Below are 17700 nucleotides of genomic sequence, written 5' to 3'. Positions count from 1 at the left end.
CGAACGACACAGCTGTGACTCGTTGGTAATGTGTAAAACATACCTATAGCTTAGCCTAATAGCTTTCTCAGGAAATTGGTGCCGTTAGGCAGTTAACTGGTTGGCTGGTGATAAACGAAAATCTCGACGTTAATATACTTGGGTAAATCTCAACCAAAAAACGAAATTATCTAATACGGTTTCGAAACGTAAGACGATTCACACGTGTTTGTCATTCAATGTTATTTCTATTTATACCAAACTCATGGTTCTCATATACCTGTACGTTCACCCTCGTCCTGTCGGCAGGTGGACGCAGGCGACGGCTCGTACCCCTCGGTGAACACATGCGTGCACTACCTGAAGCTGCCCGAGTACTCCTGCAAGGAGGTGCTGCGCGAGCGTCTGCTCGCCGCCACCAACGAGCGCGGCTTCCATCTCAACTAGACGTCTCATGGCGACCCGGCGAGTTCCTAATGTCTGTAAGCCGTTACTAGAAAATAATTGTATTACACCTTGTACTCTAATAGGCAGGTCTCCACGGAACGAGTTGCCTCTCGAGTAAATTATAGTGCCTCGCACGCGCGGCTGCAATGCCTCGGTCGACACAGATCGAGCGGCTTCGCGCGGTAAAATTCTCGCGAGGCGGATCGTTTTCTGAGGCCTGGTGAGGATTGGCGCTTCCACGACTCGCAACGCGTCAAAGCGACTGAATGATCTCAACTTATGGTGTAATGTTATTTGGCTGCTTGCTACTGACATAAATGACTTGACTGTTATGATAATTGGTAAAATAAATATTCAGATTTACTATCAATCGACAATTGACTCGTATGTTAACACCCACGAGCACGGAATTGAACTATAACGCAATATACGGCTGAGCCGCAAACAGCCAATAGCGGAAGACGTGTGATAAGAGTTATTTTTGGCTAAAATACTTCTCTACGCTACGCTGGTTTATGTACGATTTAGCAGTGTTTACGAGACATTTAAAATATGTACTTAACGCCTTGTTACAATGTAATAAGATGCAAAAATGGTAACATATAACTTGAATACCGACAGTTCACCATGATCTCAACCGATATGCAACAGATGAGTACTAGGCCTAGTTTTCTATAGTGTACTTACACAGCTCAGAAAGACTTGTTTTGGTATGACATTCGATAATGATCGATCATTTTAATATAACCTGCGTCGTAACTTCACCAGCGTATCGTAAGTATCTATGCGAAGATTTGTGTCTATTTGCGGCATATTAAATTAGGTATTTTTTAATTTTTTGTTAGATTTAATATGTACTTGTAAAGACAAATTGGAGTTCTCTCACAAAAATGCTTAGGTAGGTAGGTATATCCACGCTGCTTCGAAGCGTAATCAATAACCTTTTTTCACCAATACTTTTTGTCGCTTTGTAAACGTGTAACGTAACAATTCATTTGTATACTTGGGTCAGCGACATCAAAGGAAGACGATTTTTATGTGTTACCTAATATAAACTGTTTGTATAATATTTTAGACAGACCTACAACCTGTTATATATGTATAGTAGGAAATACGTTATAAGAAATATCTACCCTCATCTGTTATTTATTTGTGATAAGAAATAAATCGTAGATAATATTCACATTGACACATTGCAAGGGGGTTGCCTAGTTAAATTGCGTACAGACAGTTTTTTTCGAATCGAAATATTAAAGCTTATAGGGTACTGTAATAGGTTGCTTTATTACAAAATTGTTCCAGTCCATTGTAGATAAAAATTGGTTAATCTAGGCGACTGGACCAACTTTTAAATAAGGCAACCTATTACAGTTAGATTATATATTAAGTAAGCTTTCATTTGATATAATATACGGTTAAGTAACACAAAATAAATCATGCCATGTACGTAATTTAACAAGGCAACCCACTTGCAATGTATCAATGTGAATATTATCTATCATTTATTTCTTATCACAAATAAATAACAAATGAGGGTAGATACTCCTTATAACGTATCTTAGACAATTATTGTCGTTTTAAAGTTGTATTCAGATTTACTGACAATTTAGACATCTCGTTTTTAGGGTTCCGTAGCCAAATGGCAAAAAACGGAACCCTTATAGATTCTTCATGTCCGTCTGTCTGTCCGATTATTTTATAAATGTAAATGAGAACCATTATATTTATACCGTAACGTGGTGATCTCATTACATTCACGCTCCAAACGTCAGTTATACTATGTTATTCTGAATACCACTTGAGTTTATAATCTGGGTTGGAGTAATTGATATTAGTTACCGTGGGTAATTATAAATATAAAGTTCAACACTATCGCTGGGTCGGGCTCTTTTCAATGTATTTACATAGTGTCTTGATTTGTGTTCTAAGTTTTTGCTGCTATTATCGTTGTAAGATTTGAAAAAAAAATATAAAATAAGAGAGGCTTCTGTTTTGTTAGTGAACGAGTACTTTTGACTAGATCTCTGTGATGTTTATATTCATATAGTTGAAAATGACCAGGTTTGTAATTTTTTGGGTGCCCTAATCATGGAATCACTCGTAATTGAATATTTTATAGTCGAAATTAGTAAAACATAAAAGCACGAAGTATGTGCTACTTGCAACCTTTAAAACGTATGATTCACTTGACAAAAAGAATGTGAAAAATTATGTATAACTTGTATCACCAATAGAAAATTGAACTTTCGTTTGTTGCACAGCGCCATCAGATATATCGGAGCGGCTGAGCCGCTCAAAATTATCTGAGCACGCACTCTAACGCCTTCACAATAGAGACGTGTTCAGATATTTGTGAGCACGTTGGCCGCTCCGATATATCTCATGGGGACGGTATGATAATTGATGAAGTACCCCTGCCTTTGCAGAACACCATTTTGTCAAGTGATAGTACTTAAAGCGGAGTTCAATAGAAATTGCAAGTAATGTAAACAATCCAATTTACAATAACAGTTTTGAACGATTCACGGTTAGTTTCACTAGACTTAAATTGACGGGGATATAAACCGTAATTACCTTTTATATTGATTTTATGGAGCTCACCATATTTCGACGCACTTACATGCAAGATGCTTACGGGTAACTGGAGATAGCGGGTTTGTAGACCGCGCTCGGTCTACCCTCATACGCGCGCGTCGGCTGCGTTCGCTTTCAACGTTACCGCTGGCCGCGTCCACACTTGCACAATATATCCCGGTCAATTTAAGTCTAATCCAATTTACCTTCATTACTTCGTAATCTCGCAACCTTTTAGGAAAAGGATCATGATCCTATAAACAGTTTAATTATTTTCTTATATAAATATCAGTTCCTAGTTAAATATATGGTAATTATTAATATTTCTGTGAAAATAGCCTTCGCAAAGATGTTGGGTTATATGTGAAATGTTAACAAAATCTGTCATATATGTTTACATTATTTGCCATTTCTATTGAATAGGTTTTAGCTAATGTATCTAAATTTTAAAGTATGCATCGCGTTTGGTGCTTCCATTATAGTCGTATGTATATCGAATTCTGTACTAAATAATATTTTATCTAATAACAATAACCATTGCTTCTGTTCAATGTATACTAATAATGATTAGCTAATTCACACGAAAATGCACTTTGGAAAATGTTAAATGTGAAACCAAGAAAAATTATATAAATTCAGGGTGTAAAACACTTGTACTAATACTATTTTAGCTATGTTCCTTATCCTAATAGTCAACTAAAAGTTGATATTGTGATGTATGAAATATTTTACGAATTAAAAGATATTTAGTTTATCATAATTAGGCGATTAGATTAAAATTTATTAACATTGCAGCAACATGTAGCGCTCGGATCATATTTGTTGTTGAGGATTGTGTCAATAAATTAAGCAACAATTTGAAGCATTTTTACTTATATCCCCGATAATTACTTACCTGTATGGTATGAATTCTCTCAAATGATTTTTAGGCCTCAGACCCTAATCTGTTAAACAAAGGCAATTGTTTATTTTATGCGAGTGTTCAGCTCCCGTATTAGCCACGTGGCAATATCTTTTAAAACTATCGTAATAGTATTAAGGTTCAAATTTATGTAATAATATGAGCGCTCGCCTACATTGAGGTGGTCGATCGTCCTACATTACCAAAACTTCGGAGAAGTTTCGGAGCATCATCACTTTAAAGGCGACATCCTGTATTTTATGACTTAATCCTAGAGGCCAATGCGAACGTACGGTCACGTCTGAAAATAGCGATACGGACAAAGTGCCATAAATATGTATACACTACCTTGCCCGTATATTAAGGTCGTGTATACATATTTTTGGCTCTTTGTCCGTATCGATATTTTGAGACGTGACTGTATGTACATTTGACATCATAATGTCATTAAAACATTCATTGCCAGCGCAAGCTACGCGCTACGAGCGTAGCCGTGTGGGAAAACCCGCATGTAGCGAAAAGCGACTATTATGAATAGATAACCCGCCTAGCCAGTCGCTGGCAGTAAATACGTCTAGCTGTCGTATAATCATAAATTTAATTACAGGAAGCCACCACAGACTTCACTGATAATTGGATGTGATTTGCATGCAGTTATCGTTGAAGCTACATCGATTAAAGCCTACTTAGCCGGCAATTGAAAATAGTATTCGTTTTGTTATAATTTCTGTGTAGCACTTGAAACTTTCTTTTGACCAGAAATACGGGACATTTGCAACCATAACTGGATATACATGAATACATGATGAATAGGTGGTTTAATAGGTTCTTGTTGCAAGTCTTTTATACACTCGCAATAGTAAACCTTATTGCAATGAAGTAAGGTGTCTATTAACTTAAGTTTTACACGATGGTATGTATGTGGTCGAAGGCGTGCAAACAGCGTGCAAAGAGAGTATATGGCGTGTAGCGTTCAAAAGAATAACGAGAGAACGAGAAATACAATGATCCTGGTGCTAATGAGGATTTTGAATAGGAAAAAAAAGCACATAATAAATAATAGTACCTACTACAGTACAGAAAGGACACTTTAAATTTTTTTTGTATTACGTCGGTGGCAAACTAGCATACGGCCCGCCTGCAGTCTCCGTAGCATATGTACTTCCTAGTAACGTCCTACAAAACCGAAGTTTGAGAGCGATTCAGGGAGCCCTTTCGGCTATTTAGGGTTGTCAAAATTCAAGTCGTTATCTTAAGTATGGTCGTGCACCAAAAGGACATTAAGTTGTGCCAATCCTAATAATTGCTCGGAGCAATACTGAGCCGAAAGTAGCCGAGAATGACCGAAAGGAGAAGTGTCGCCCCACTGGTAGAAGTATCTGCGGAAAGAATAAAACAATGTATGGGTTCCCTTATATTTTACGACTGTTCTCTTTTCGCATACTCTTTTTAAGTCAGACATGAGTGGGGCTGAAAGAATGAAATACAAAACGTCAAGTTAAACAGATGAAATATGTTCGCTGTCGTATGAAGCGAATATTTTTATGATGATTTAATATAAAGCCTATAAAGGTACAGTTCCGCGAGCGAATGCCTATTTTATTAACGTCGCGTGATGCTATTCGATACAATTGTGCCGTGAACATACTTAAATATATACTTATTGTATAAGTTTCATTGTATACGTCGCGTGTAAAATTGTGTGTGTGGTGTTACTAAAGTGTATTGACTGAAGATGACCAAAGAGCATATAATCACTACGTTCTGAAGATGACTAGCACATACGTTTGATAGGTAAACTAAAAAAAAAGGTAAGAAAAAGGTAAGAGGAAAAAGGTAAAGGTAGATTTGTACCTAAGGTTTCTTCGATTTTTGACAAATTTGCGTTCGGTGCTCTAGTCCACAAACTTGGATTATTCATTGGGCCAACATTATAAACAAGTCTGCAAAAAATCAGTACTACCGGATTTGACGCAAATGATAATGTACTTATAAAGTTATCCTATGAGTCCCATGGTCCGCGCGGGAGGCGGGGGACATTAAGAGCCGATGACGTGTTGCTCACCGCTACGCGCGATATCAAATATCAAACATTTATTCAGCAAATAGGCCACAGGGGCACTTTTACATGTCCAATTTTAAAAACAATAAAAATTACAAAAAAACATTACACAAATATGATAAACGTTACGGATATGTCTGCTGATATCTTAGAGCATTTAACCAATTGGAGTTGCCTTGAAGAGCTTATCCCTCTGTCGAAAACCTCGGCCAATAGTCGTACTCATTTCATACTTATTCTATGTACCTACTAACGTTTATCTGACATGGCTATTTGTACATTTAGTACAAATAACCATACATTTGACGTACCCCTCCCCTGCAAAAGTCAACAGACTGTGTTGTACAGAAAATTACAGAGTAAGGCGTCTCCGGTTGGTTAAATGCTCTAAGGCCGATATCCAAGAATATTCTGCAAATCTGCATTAATCGAATTTGTTTATAATATTATGTAGACGTGATATCGATTAACCGCAAATCGAATAGCAATTTTCCTTGGCGGGTAATATTCCTGACGGTAGTATTTGATAACCCTGTTAACATAGCCGCTAAGTTTGCCAAATTAACATCATTCTGATTTTCCATTGAAGTTGGATCTTCCTTGAGTTTTTTAAATAGCTACAAATCAATTGATTTGTTTACTTTGACGTCCAATACAGCTGGGGAGCCAGCGAGGGTAAATATGTAGTTACTCGAACGTCGTAGAGACCTATTGGAAGCGAATGATTAGATGATAGAAAGACACATTAGGTTACCTAAAGTTTTCTTTTCCAGTGAACAGGAAAGTGTCTACAGATTTTTTTAAATTTCGGGGGTTTGTGGAGGGTTAGATAAGATAAGATAACATAAGATAATATTTTATAGTCAAAATCGTTATCATAGTTAAAAAATCGTTAAGTACGAGTACATGGTTGATTTGGTCATTTTGGTATATACTCTGATAATTAATTGTACGCATTTCCTTGATCTGACGATCACAAGTTCGTAGCCCGATTTTCACATTGTAACCATCAGCAATCAGCACCGCATAAGAAAATGTGTGCAAATATTATTTTTATCTTTTTAATTGTCAGATTTAGTAATACCTAGTATTAATTTGGACTAAAATGACCAAATCCACAATCTGCTTAACGGTTTGTTCAACCGACAAAGCTCGGTGGTTAACACATTGAGTACCGGGAACCCGCTCGGTGGGTTCTTTGTTCGTAGTGGCTTTCCTCTACAAAGCGGGAAAACGCTGGGATCGGCTACGAGCGTAGCGCTACGAAAACGTTGGTAGCGATGTGTTTAGGTAGACTCCACGGGGTAGCAAGATATCACTCATATCATATCTTAATCAGACGTGCTCGAGTAACTATAAAAATCCCCTCTTAGGCTCCCCAAGATATAACTTTGCCTATCGGCGGATTCGTCTTTGCTTTGCATCTCGTGTGCATTTTATTATACGCGGCCGCGCTTATCTACAGAAGTTACCGCCAACAGCCACGTCACCCAACTGACGCTCCTGAATGACGGCCCCGCCGCCCGCGCACTTCATACCGCTCCCGCTGTCTTTCGTTCCTCGTCCCCCGTCGCCCGCAAACCATGGAAGTATCACGTACGAAATGTCATCACCCTTGAAACGGTTATGGATATTCACGAACCGGTTTTGATAACCATAATATTTTCGGAACTAAGCGCCCTGTAAAAAAAGCTTTTCGCAAAATCTCAGAGGTACGTTTAGAGCCCCTCCCCTCTCCTCTCTAAGCGACTCTATTTTTTCTAAAGTTTATTTTGTCCGACGGGCAACTACGGAACCCTACACGGAGCATGGCCCAACATGTTTTTGGTAATTTTTTTAATTTTATATGTATCTTTCTTTGCTCTGCAAGCTCCAACAAGTCAACGGCATTACTCAGACTCACACAGCCAACTGTTTTACTGTAATAAGAGTAAAGTAAGCAAGTTTTATCTTATAAATTATTTTATGTACATGAATAATGTATTTAACATTATTTAGCGTTAAAAAACATTTAATGTTAAATTTATTATAATAAATTAATAATGTTTTAGTGTGACTGTAACAAAAATCTACGCTAGTATAGTTTAATTAAGGGTTAAATAATATTTTTATTTTATTCGTTTTGGTTCCTGCCTTATCTGCTTATATGTTCGATTTAGATATAATTAAACAAAAAAAATCAATGATAATTTAATGTTATATGTCTTATAATAAATTAATAATGTTTTAGTGTGTCCCCGACACAGAGGAGTACGTCACATTTCAGCCCCAGGGCTGAAAAGTATCACTTTACCTCTCTTCATAGCCCACCCACTTCATGACCCACGTTCAGAGCATGGGAAATTAAAAATTATAATATGTACAATTGTGCCTACGTACCTATACTTGAAGAAACCTTACCTTATCGTACCAAAAATAGCAAATTTGATAGAAAAAATACCTACGAACTTCACACGGATCAAAATTTCTTTCCGATATTTATTTACTTACCTAGTCTGATGATACATATAATTGCACACATTAGTCTTATTTCACATTATATTTTTAGACATAAACAGAGAAATGCAACTTGCTGTTTGAGAGTTTTTGTACCCTCTCGAACAGACTTTTACGATACTCACCCATTATTGAAATAACTAATAGTTTTTTGCGTTGAGACACCGGGTCCCAGCGCTGCGCAATGCTCCCGCTGCCGTAGGCTGCAACAATCAATCGCAACCTTGGTGTTTTACACAATTTTCATACAATGCTAAATAATTGAAACCATTATAGTATAAAACCTTCCAGCAACGGAAGCAGTGTATCAGTCAACAGTGTTCCTGTGATCAGTGCAGTATGAGGGGCTTACTAGTGTGTTGTGTGGCGGCGGCGGCGCTGGCGCTCGTCAGCGGCCGCGAGCTGAGCCGCGACAAGCGCGCCGCCGACCTGGAGGCGGCCGGCACCCACCATGGCGGCAAGTGGGACAAGGGCGGCGGCCACGAGCACCACGCGCACCACCACCACGACCACGGCGAGAAGGGACACAAGGGCTACAAGGGCCACCACCATCACGAGCACGGCAAGAAGGGCCATCACCACCACGAGGGACACAAGGGACACCACGACGAGCACGGCGGACACAAGAAACATCACCACCACGATGACGGCCACCATCACGAACACCACCACGGCGAGAAGGGCCACAAAGGCCACGGGCATCACGAGGAAGGCCACTACCACAAGGGACACTCCACCAAGGGTCACCACGGTGTCCACAAGCATGACGAGTTCAAGAAGGAAAAGCACTTCCACGACCACCACGGCGAGAAGGGCCACCACGAGCACCACGGAGGCCACCACGAGGAACACGGCCACAAGAAGGGAGGAGAATTCCACAAGGGACACAAGCACGGCGGTCACCACGAGCACCACCACGGCAAGAAGGGACATCACGAGAAGGGAGGACACCACCACGACCATAAGGGACACCATGATGAGGGCGGCCACCACGAGCACCATCACCATCATCATGATCACGGCAAGAAGGGCGGTCACGAGGACCACAAGCACTGGGGACACAAGAAGGGACACTAATCAATCAAAAGACTGTTTATATTTCTATGGATGCCAATTAGTTAAGCCTTACTTGTTTAGGTTTACGTTGTTGAGTTTTTGTTTGTACAGTTTAGGTGATTTTATTAAAAAAAATATATGTTAAACAAACATGTTCATTACAATGACCTTCGCCTATTGATCCGCTTGAATTACGCTTGTTAGTGAAAAATATCAATTTCACGTTTCATTTCAACAACAAACGTTACATAATACCTACAGTTGGCGGTGGAGGTTGGCAACGGCCGCTGGCGAGATAAACTCACGTTGAGAAACTAGAGCGGTGCCCGAGATTGGCCTACATTTTAGTGGCCAACGAATTAGTCGTGGTTGCAATGAACCGTTTCCTATAGAAAACACTTGCAGCCCCAATGCAATTGATAACGGATTTTCTTCTCAGCCATCGGACTGAGAAAAGTGTAGATAAATCTTGCTCGTGTCGCAGGCACTGCCGTCTGTTCGCTGCAGCGATCATGTAGATAAAGTTTTATTTGAAAAGGAGAAATTGTTAAAAAGTCTGTGACTCTACAGACATATCGAATTCTGTTCGAATAAAAAAGGTGAAATGTGTGAGAGGAATAAGTTTGAGAAAATGTAAGTATGCGTTTTAAGCATATACTGCGTTGTTTTGAGCAGAATGTGACGGGAGTGTCGGGGAGTATTCGGCGGCTAATGAAGGCTAAGCCGGCGCGATGTTATTGCCAAGCCGGGCTGGAGGGTGGCTCGGGGCGTGGGTGAGCGGCTTGGGAGAATTCCCGTATAAATATAAATACAATATACTTATATGTTACGTTATAAGTAGTCCCCATCGGCTATCTTATATTTACTTTTTACTTATACTTATAAATCACTTCTCACGTGAGAGATATCTCACGTTCTTACCTACCTAGTTAATGAAATCTTCGAAAAAATGAAAAGCGAGACTCCGCAATAACAACATCTGATTGTTTTAAAACAGAAGTTTTAGAAAAAATTATAATAAGCCTCCCAGATCCCGTAAATTACAAAATTACTTTGTGTCTTTATTCGTCGACGAAACACATTTAAAATATTATTTTTGGTTAAAGTGAAATAATGCTACCTATACTCGGGGGTCTCGGGGTCCCGGGCGTCGTGGTTTAATAATGCTCGGTGAATTATGTTCCCAGAAATAATAGGTATGTAAATTATGTAAACGTAAGGTGTTATCAGTGGAACAAATGGTTTGACCTCTCTTACCTCAATTAAAATTCGAGCGGTGACCTGCGAGGGACCAGAGAGCCCGGCTACATCAATTATTTCTTTTCTATTTAATTAGCTAACATGGCCAGGTAATTATACCTAGTAGGTATACCATTGTGTTCTTTGTTTTCACTTATCTCTATTATTCGCTTTGTTCGGAGGGTTTTTTTAAGTTGTCCTATAATATATTGCATTGCTTTTTGTTTGAGTCAATTAGTGTCCAAGTAATTTTATACTAGAATTGATCTACACGTTATACATTTTTGAGCAACTTAAACGGATTAGAATATTTAGAATTAGACTTTGGACTGGTGATTAAATTAAGATCGATCAAATTTAGACTGGTAATTAGATTAAGTTAGATCAAATTTTGGGTACGATGTACGATACCAATGACATTTAAAGATTTTCTAATTAATGAGAATTATTTAGAACAAAATAAATTTGCTTAAATAGCTGGAGGCCGTTTGATTCTGTCAATACTAAACTGAAAATATTTTTTCTAAGGAGAAGAACATGAAAAGAATCTGAGTGAATTGAACAAAAATAAAATGCCGTTACACTTTACTGGCACCTAGGTGGAGGAAAGCTTTTAATAATTGTTGTACCGAGTATACCGACCTATATGTAAATAATAAGTATACACCTCCCCCCTTTCCCCTTATAGTTTCAACCTAGCAAGCAATTGTAGTAAATTCATCCTTTACGTGCCAAGTTACATTATGTTAGATACAATATGAATTAATGTATATTATCAGTCACCAGTAGGTACGCCAGTAACATGTCACCGGGTACTGAGTACACCTGAAATGGGAATTGGATAGAATGAGTAATGAAGGCGTACGTCTGGTCTGAGAGGCGACTCGCGGCGACACCGTACCTTCAACTACTTATTTATAATTAAGCTAATTTTCTTAACAGACTTAATTAATTAAATAATTAAGCAAGATAATCAGCCTTAAAAGGGAGTGAAGTTTTGTAAACAGGGGGAACAACTGCAAATGCTTAGTTAGCTATAGGTTAGCTGCCTATGCAAAATACATTAAAATAAGTTAGTAATAATAGTTATTTTTGCAGTTTTCTTGCGAGTGTCGATTTTGAGTCCCGAGTTAGCGAAATGTAAAAAAAAACACGAGATGTAAAATAACTTTGCTCTCGTGTGACACATGTACAACTTTTCACCTCAGTCGTGAGAACATATTAAAGGTTAAAAAAATGCAATATCAAGTAAAGTTAACCACATTTATTTACATTCATGAATGAAAAGCATCATCCTTATGACGAAAGCTTCTAGAAATATTCCTGTATTAATGGCTCTCACTAAATTAAAAAGCTACTTTGTTTCACTCCCTGGAGTGACGAAAGTGGGCTTGTTCGAGCTGCTGAGGTGAAAACACTTTTTTCTACTCGTCGACTTTAATAGTTAAATAAATAAATAAATATTATAGGACATTATTACACAAATTGACTAAGTTCTCCACAGTAAGCTCAATAAGGCTTGTGTTGAGGGTACTTAGACAACGATATATATAATATGTAAATATTTATAAATACTTAAATACATAGAAAACACCCATGACTCAGGAACAAATATCCATGCTCATCACACGAATAAATGCCCTTACCAGGATTTGAACCCGGGACCATCGGCTTCATAGGCAGGGTCACTACCCACTAGGCCAGACCGGTCGTCAAATAGTTGAATTAAGACTTAGTATACGAAACTGTAATCGTATGCAAATATCAATATCACTCACTCGGCAAGGTTCGTGGCCTAAACACGGTCGACTGAAAAGGTCTCTATTATGCCACGATTCTATAAAATGCTATATTGTACGCAATATAGCATTTTATACAATTCAAGTATATATCTGCGCTGTAACCTATCCTGTTACAGCGCAGATATATACTTGAATGCAAACTTATTCCCATAAGGAATCGCTTCCAGCTACCCTCAAAATGTAATTAAAATCTACACCTAAAGTAATCTTACATTATTAGTATTATTACATTATATAAAATGTATATAAATAAATATATTTTTATTTAAATACATGAATAAATAAATAGTACATAGTTTACCAAGGGATGAAAGGCACTCATTTCAGTCGAGGTAGTTCCATTGCCTAATTGCAGCCTCGGACTATTAGCGCTGCCACTGTAGTCCGAGGCTGCAATTATACCTTTCACCCGAGTTTAACACTCTACTTTTCATTTCGAATACGAGAAAAGTAAAATACATGTGTTTAAAAAACTAAGTATAAACTTTTATAGTATTTATTTATTTTTAATTAACAATTTAGGTTAAAATTCGTTATTTTATGGGATGGAAAAACAAATCCATGCAACAAACAAAACGTATCACTTTTTGCACACTTCATAAAACAACAATCACACACTTTCAGAGTACGAGAAATGAGAATACAAATTATAACCTTCCAATGAATGCAATGTTGAGAGCCATATTTTTTTTTCAATGTAGCTTTCAGCGACGCCACACATCGGCATGGTAGAGCGGCATGCTCAAGAGCTTGATAGTGGGTACCAAATCAAAATAATTGTCATTAAATGTAATTATTTTCTTCCAATCGATATACCTACCTGTATTTAATAGTCATTGAACTCAAAAAAAGGCGGCCAAGAGCATGACGGCCCGAGCTCAGTGTAGGGTTCCTTAGTTACCTTTTAGTCAGAATAGGTTAAACAGGGGCTATTAACTACCTTCGCATCGCTTTGTACATTTTACTAAGAACAAAATACTTTTTGTAATAACTCAAAAGCGGCTGGACCGATCATGTTCGCTATAGTTTTCGTTGAAAGTATTGTATTAAGCTTTAGTTTTAGGTACGATTTTTTTTTCATATTTTTGGACCCATGATTCACACATACTTTTTTACTGTCGTAGCGATTATTTCCGAATATATCCATTTTACCATAACTGGTTGTTACCAAATTGCAGCTTACTAGCACTAACGATCACGGAGCAAAGCCGCGGACGGACAGACAGACGGACATGGCAAAACTATAAGGGTTCCTAGGAGGTTGACTACGGATCTTATTTGACTCTGAAAAATGCATCCAGCCTGTGCTGTCAAGTACTGAAAAAATGTATCCCATCTGTAAGGGTGCAGCATAAAAATTACCTTTAGATTCTCTTAACTTTACCATGTCTACAGGACAGACGCGAACGAGTTAAGCATAGGTAAGTACCTACTTACTATAAAATGTCCAGGTACCCAAATGGCCAAATATTATACACTTACGATTTATACACTTAAAAAGATGCAAAATCGTATATTGAACAATATTCCCGAGGTGTATTTACTTGTTTACATATAGAGCAGTATTTGTTTGAGCCGGGGCGAGAACATCGCCGACCCAAATTGAAGTTCGCCGTGATGCGCTCGAAGCTCCGACAGAGATTCTATTCGCTTCAGCTGAGCCAACAGTTTTGCAATAATGTCCAATTAATCTGAAATAGCAGAGTGGCCGTTCAATGAAACCAAATCGGTTAGATGTGATTAAAATTGCACTGTTAATAATACTCAAATGGGTTTTCAATATATTTAAATTGATTGTTAATCTCATCTAAGTTAGGCGAGCCTCTCGTGCATAAATAACAAAAGCTCTAAAAGTATTAAAATCTGATTGAATTCGTCGTTTGGTATGGTTTTCCTGTCGTATTTAATATTAATAATATATCTTTAAATGTAAAATGGTTTCTTGACTGGCTTGACTTAATTGAGGATGGATTATTCGGTAAACAGTAGGCAATATTTGGGGATTGCGCTTGATGCAATAACTATAGTTAGCGGGCGAAGCCAGTCGCGACGCGTCGGTTACCGCAGCTTACACAACTCCTGATATAAAACTGCTGCACCATCATCGAGACGACAATTTAACAAGAAGATTGAACCCAACACCCGCATTTGCTCACGCCGCATCATGAGGCCGCTCCTCTCCTGTACACTCGCCTTGATATTGATTCTTGCAGTTGTCGACGCTCGCCGGCTGCCCACTTCTAAATCCCGGCTCAACTCGGACAAGGCCTCCTCGGACAAGGCCTCAGCAGAGTCCACCGACCAGGAGCCCTCGGCATCTGGACATAAAAAGGAACATCATCACAACCACGAACATAAAAAGGGAGGCGGCAAAGAACACCATGCCGAGCACCACAACGACCACGGCGAGAAAGGCTACAAGGGATACAAGGGCCATCACCATCACGAGGAAGGAAAAAAAGGTCACCACGACAAGGAACATCACAAGGGGGAGTACGACGATCACGGAGGCCACAATAAAAAGCACCACCATGAGGACGGGCACTACGACGAGTACCACAAGGGCGACAAGGGCGAGAAGGGACACAAGTACGCCGAAAAAGGACACTACAACAAGGGCCACTCGACCAAGGGCCATCACGAAGTACACAAGCTTGACGAGTTCAAGAAGGACAAACACTTCTTCGACGAGGAAGGTGATTCCGGTCATGAAGAAAAACACGGTGGTTTCCACGAGGAGCACGGACACAAGAAGGGAGGGCATTTCAAGAAGGGACATCATCACGGAGGGCACCACGAGCACGAGCATGGAGAGAAGGGTCACCACGAGAAGGGAGGCCATCACAAGGACCACAAGGGCCACAAGGAGGCCGCTGGCCACGACGAACATTATCGTCATCATCACGATCACGCGCACAAGGGAGGACACGAACACCACAAGAAATACGGCTACAAGAAAGGTCACTGATGACATATGGAACAATAGTTTACTTATGGTTTGCAATGTTCCAGGTGCGATCGCATTTGTCTTCGTTACGATACTCGTAAATTATTCGCCAAAAAATTATTTATTTACTAGTTAAGTGATTTAAAATGACTAGGAATCTAGACTTTAGTTTGTAATACTAATACATAATTTGAGGTTCGAATTGTAAAAGTGGGTCGTTAAAAAGCAATTTTGATGTCGCTCCGCGATAGTTGCAGCTCGTGGCGCCACTTACAGGTGAAGTCATGTAACTACATTCACAATGATATTCGATGTACGTGGATATTATATAAATATCGCAAAGGATAAACATAGGTACTTCCCTTAATAGTACCATGGCACGGCTCTACAGCTCTTTTGATATTATATACTGCAGAAAGAGATACAACACGAATATTTGGGCAAAAACGGCGAAGCGAATAGGCTCGTTAACGGGGCATGTAGTAATCGTATCTGAGCGGTCATACTCGCCTTAGTTTTGTACTTATAAAATCACTACGGCCCACTTTTATTGTCTCTAGAAATCCGATATTTAAATTGCTAAGATATTTTATTCGAAACGACAGTCATTAATAAATATACTATCGAGAGCTCTATTGTATGATATTTTAATTAGAGCATGTCCTACCTACATATCCAAATCCAAAGGCTATGATATAATCGGGTTAATCACAGCGAAAATCGCTTTGTGTCTTTTGTTGAAAACGGCTTGAATAATTCATAGAGTGCCTACGGTAATACTCGGAGGGTAAAGAGATATTTTAATCACGGGAATCGAGAGATCCTACCTCCGGCGGGGCTGCTGGAACAAATTAATTGTGCATAATTATCTAGCCACTGTCTATCTCCCCCGGTCAGATAACTACGTGCTAGACTAAGAAAGTATCTACATCGGGTAGATTACTATAGAAATGAATTACGGGAGCGCTCTAATTAATCTTGGTTAAAATGTAAGCAGGGTTTAGACGTAGATTTCTATGTGCTCGGAGAGAAATAGCAGATATTATCTACTTAAGTAATGAAGCAGTCGTATTTATAACCAGTATATTAAAGCTAGTGCCTGCTTGGAAAGTAAGTAGGTTAAATAAATATCGGGAACTCGCTACAACAATCTACAAGTAAATATTTCGTATTATGAATAAAGTAATGTATTTTTATTTCATTCAGTGAAGGCCTGCTTTGCAAACTATTTTTGTACTGCTATAGAGAAACATGAATAAAATCTAGCTTCTTGTTTTCATACGGGCACATTACCCCTGCCAAGCTTGTGGTCGAATTTGCCGCTCCCGTATTGGCTTATACAGCCATGAAAAACGCTGCCGCCCTGCCTGAGACTGCTTGTATACTCTGTAATAGACTCGAAGGCCAATGATGATGATTGTCATACACCGGGTTTCCATTTAATTTACACTCTTACATTGAAATTACCTTTTGATTTAGTAACAAAAATAAATTCAATACTTACTGGTAACTGTGGTGTGATTCTTAACCTTTTCTGTTCACTCCAGGAGTGCCCTTTTAGAAATATTAGGTAATATTAGTATTACCCACTTGAAGGCTATCAATACAGGCAAAATAGTACTACATTTTTAATACTGGCTCTATTTTCCCTGTGGAATATCAGTTTTCCCTTACAGGAATAATTACCCCGAGGAATTACAATTTTCTAAGCCGTCTACTAGTTAGGAAGATATAAAAGTCACCAAATGGCTAGAATAGGCTACAAAACGCTAACAGTTAACATAGGAGGCGTATTCTGGTAAAAGGTTATGAATTAGGAATTTTGTTACAATACAGATCAAATGTATAACCTGTTATTACAATCGGAATTCGCCCCTAGGTCGTTGGCATGCTGGGCCGAGGGTCTAACGTTTAGTTATTTCAAGAATTTGCCTCACTATTAAGGTTTGTTGTCGTGCCCTGGTATGACACAGTATCTAAAATACCTGCAGTCATTGAGAAATAGCAAACAAAAACATTTTCATTATATTTTGGCCATGGAACTGCGAGTATTTGTTTTTTCCGTTAGAGAAGGAACACTTGAAGCATAAGGACCCTTCTCTGATGAAAAGCTCCAATGTATTTGGACCTTAATAGTCAAGAGTAATGAAACTACAAAAAACCTAGTTTTTAGTGTTTCGTACAAAACTTAGTTCAC

General features: G+C 38.7%; 3 protein-coding genes across 3 annotated transcripts in view; all 3 read left to right on the top strand.

Annotated features, from left to right (window-relative positions):
• The window catches only part of LOC133515415 (E3 ubiquitin-protein ligase HECTD1), an 87603-nt gene extending 83745 nt beyond the window's left edge, over positions 1-3858 (top strand). The window contains 1 exon segment of the mRNA XM_061847956.1: positions 289-3858. Coding sequence (XP_061703940.1) covers positions 289-426 — 138 coding nt within the window. The 3' untranslated portion in view covers positions 427-3858.
• Positions 3859-8719: 4861 nt separating this feature from the next.
• LOC133515409 (histidine-rich glycoprotein-like) lies at positions 8720-9682 on the top strand. The gene has a single exon (XM_061847947.1). It carries the CDS (start codon positions 8799-8801, stop codon positions 9534-9536), a length of 738 nt encoding a protein of 245 aa, XP_061703931.1. The 5' UTR covers positions 8720-8798; the 3' UTR covers positions 9537-9682.
• A 3199-nt stretch (positions 9683-12881) lies between these two features.
• LOC133515408 (histidine-rich glycoprotein-like) lies at positions 12882-16133 on the top strand. Its single transcript, XM_061847946.1, has one exon. It carries the CDS (start codon positions 14721-14723, stop codon positions 15522-15524), a length of 804 nt encoding a protein of 267 aa, XP_061703930.1. The 5' UTR covers positions 12882-14720; the 3' UTR covers positions 15525-16133.
• Positions 16134-17700: the final 1567 nt, after the last annotated feature.

The sequence above is a fragment of the Cydia pomonella genome, chromosome 2, assembly GCF_033807575.1.
Source record: "Cydia pomonella isolate Wapato2018A chromosome 2, ilCydPomo1, whole genome shotgun sequence".
Taxonomy (NCBI): domain Eukaryota; kingdom Metazoa; phylum Arthropoda; class Insecta; order Lepidoptera; family Tortricidae; genus Cydia; species Cydia pomonella.
Note: the sequence above shows the minus strand (reverse complement) of the source record. Positions and strands in the feature narration are given on the sequence as shown.

Bases quoted from the DNA above. Each gene is read 5' to 3' on its own strand.
- LOC133515408 (XM_061847946.1), top strand. From the start codon at position 14,721: ATGAGGCCGCTCCTCTCCTGTACACTCGCCTTGATATTGATTCTTGCA.
- LOC133515409 (XM_061847947.1), top strand. From the start codon at position 8,799: ATGAGGGGCTTACTAGTGTGTTGTGTGGCGGCGGCGGCGCTGGCGCTC.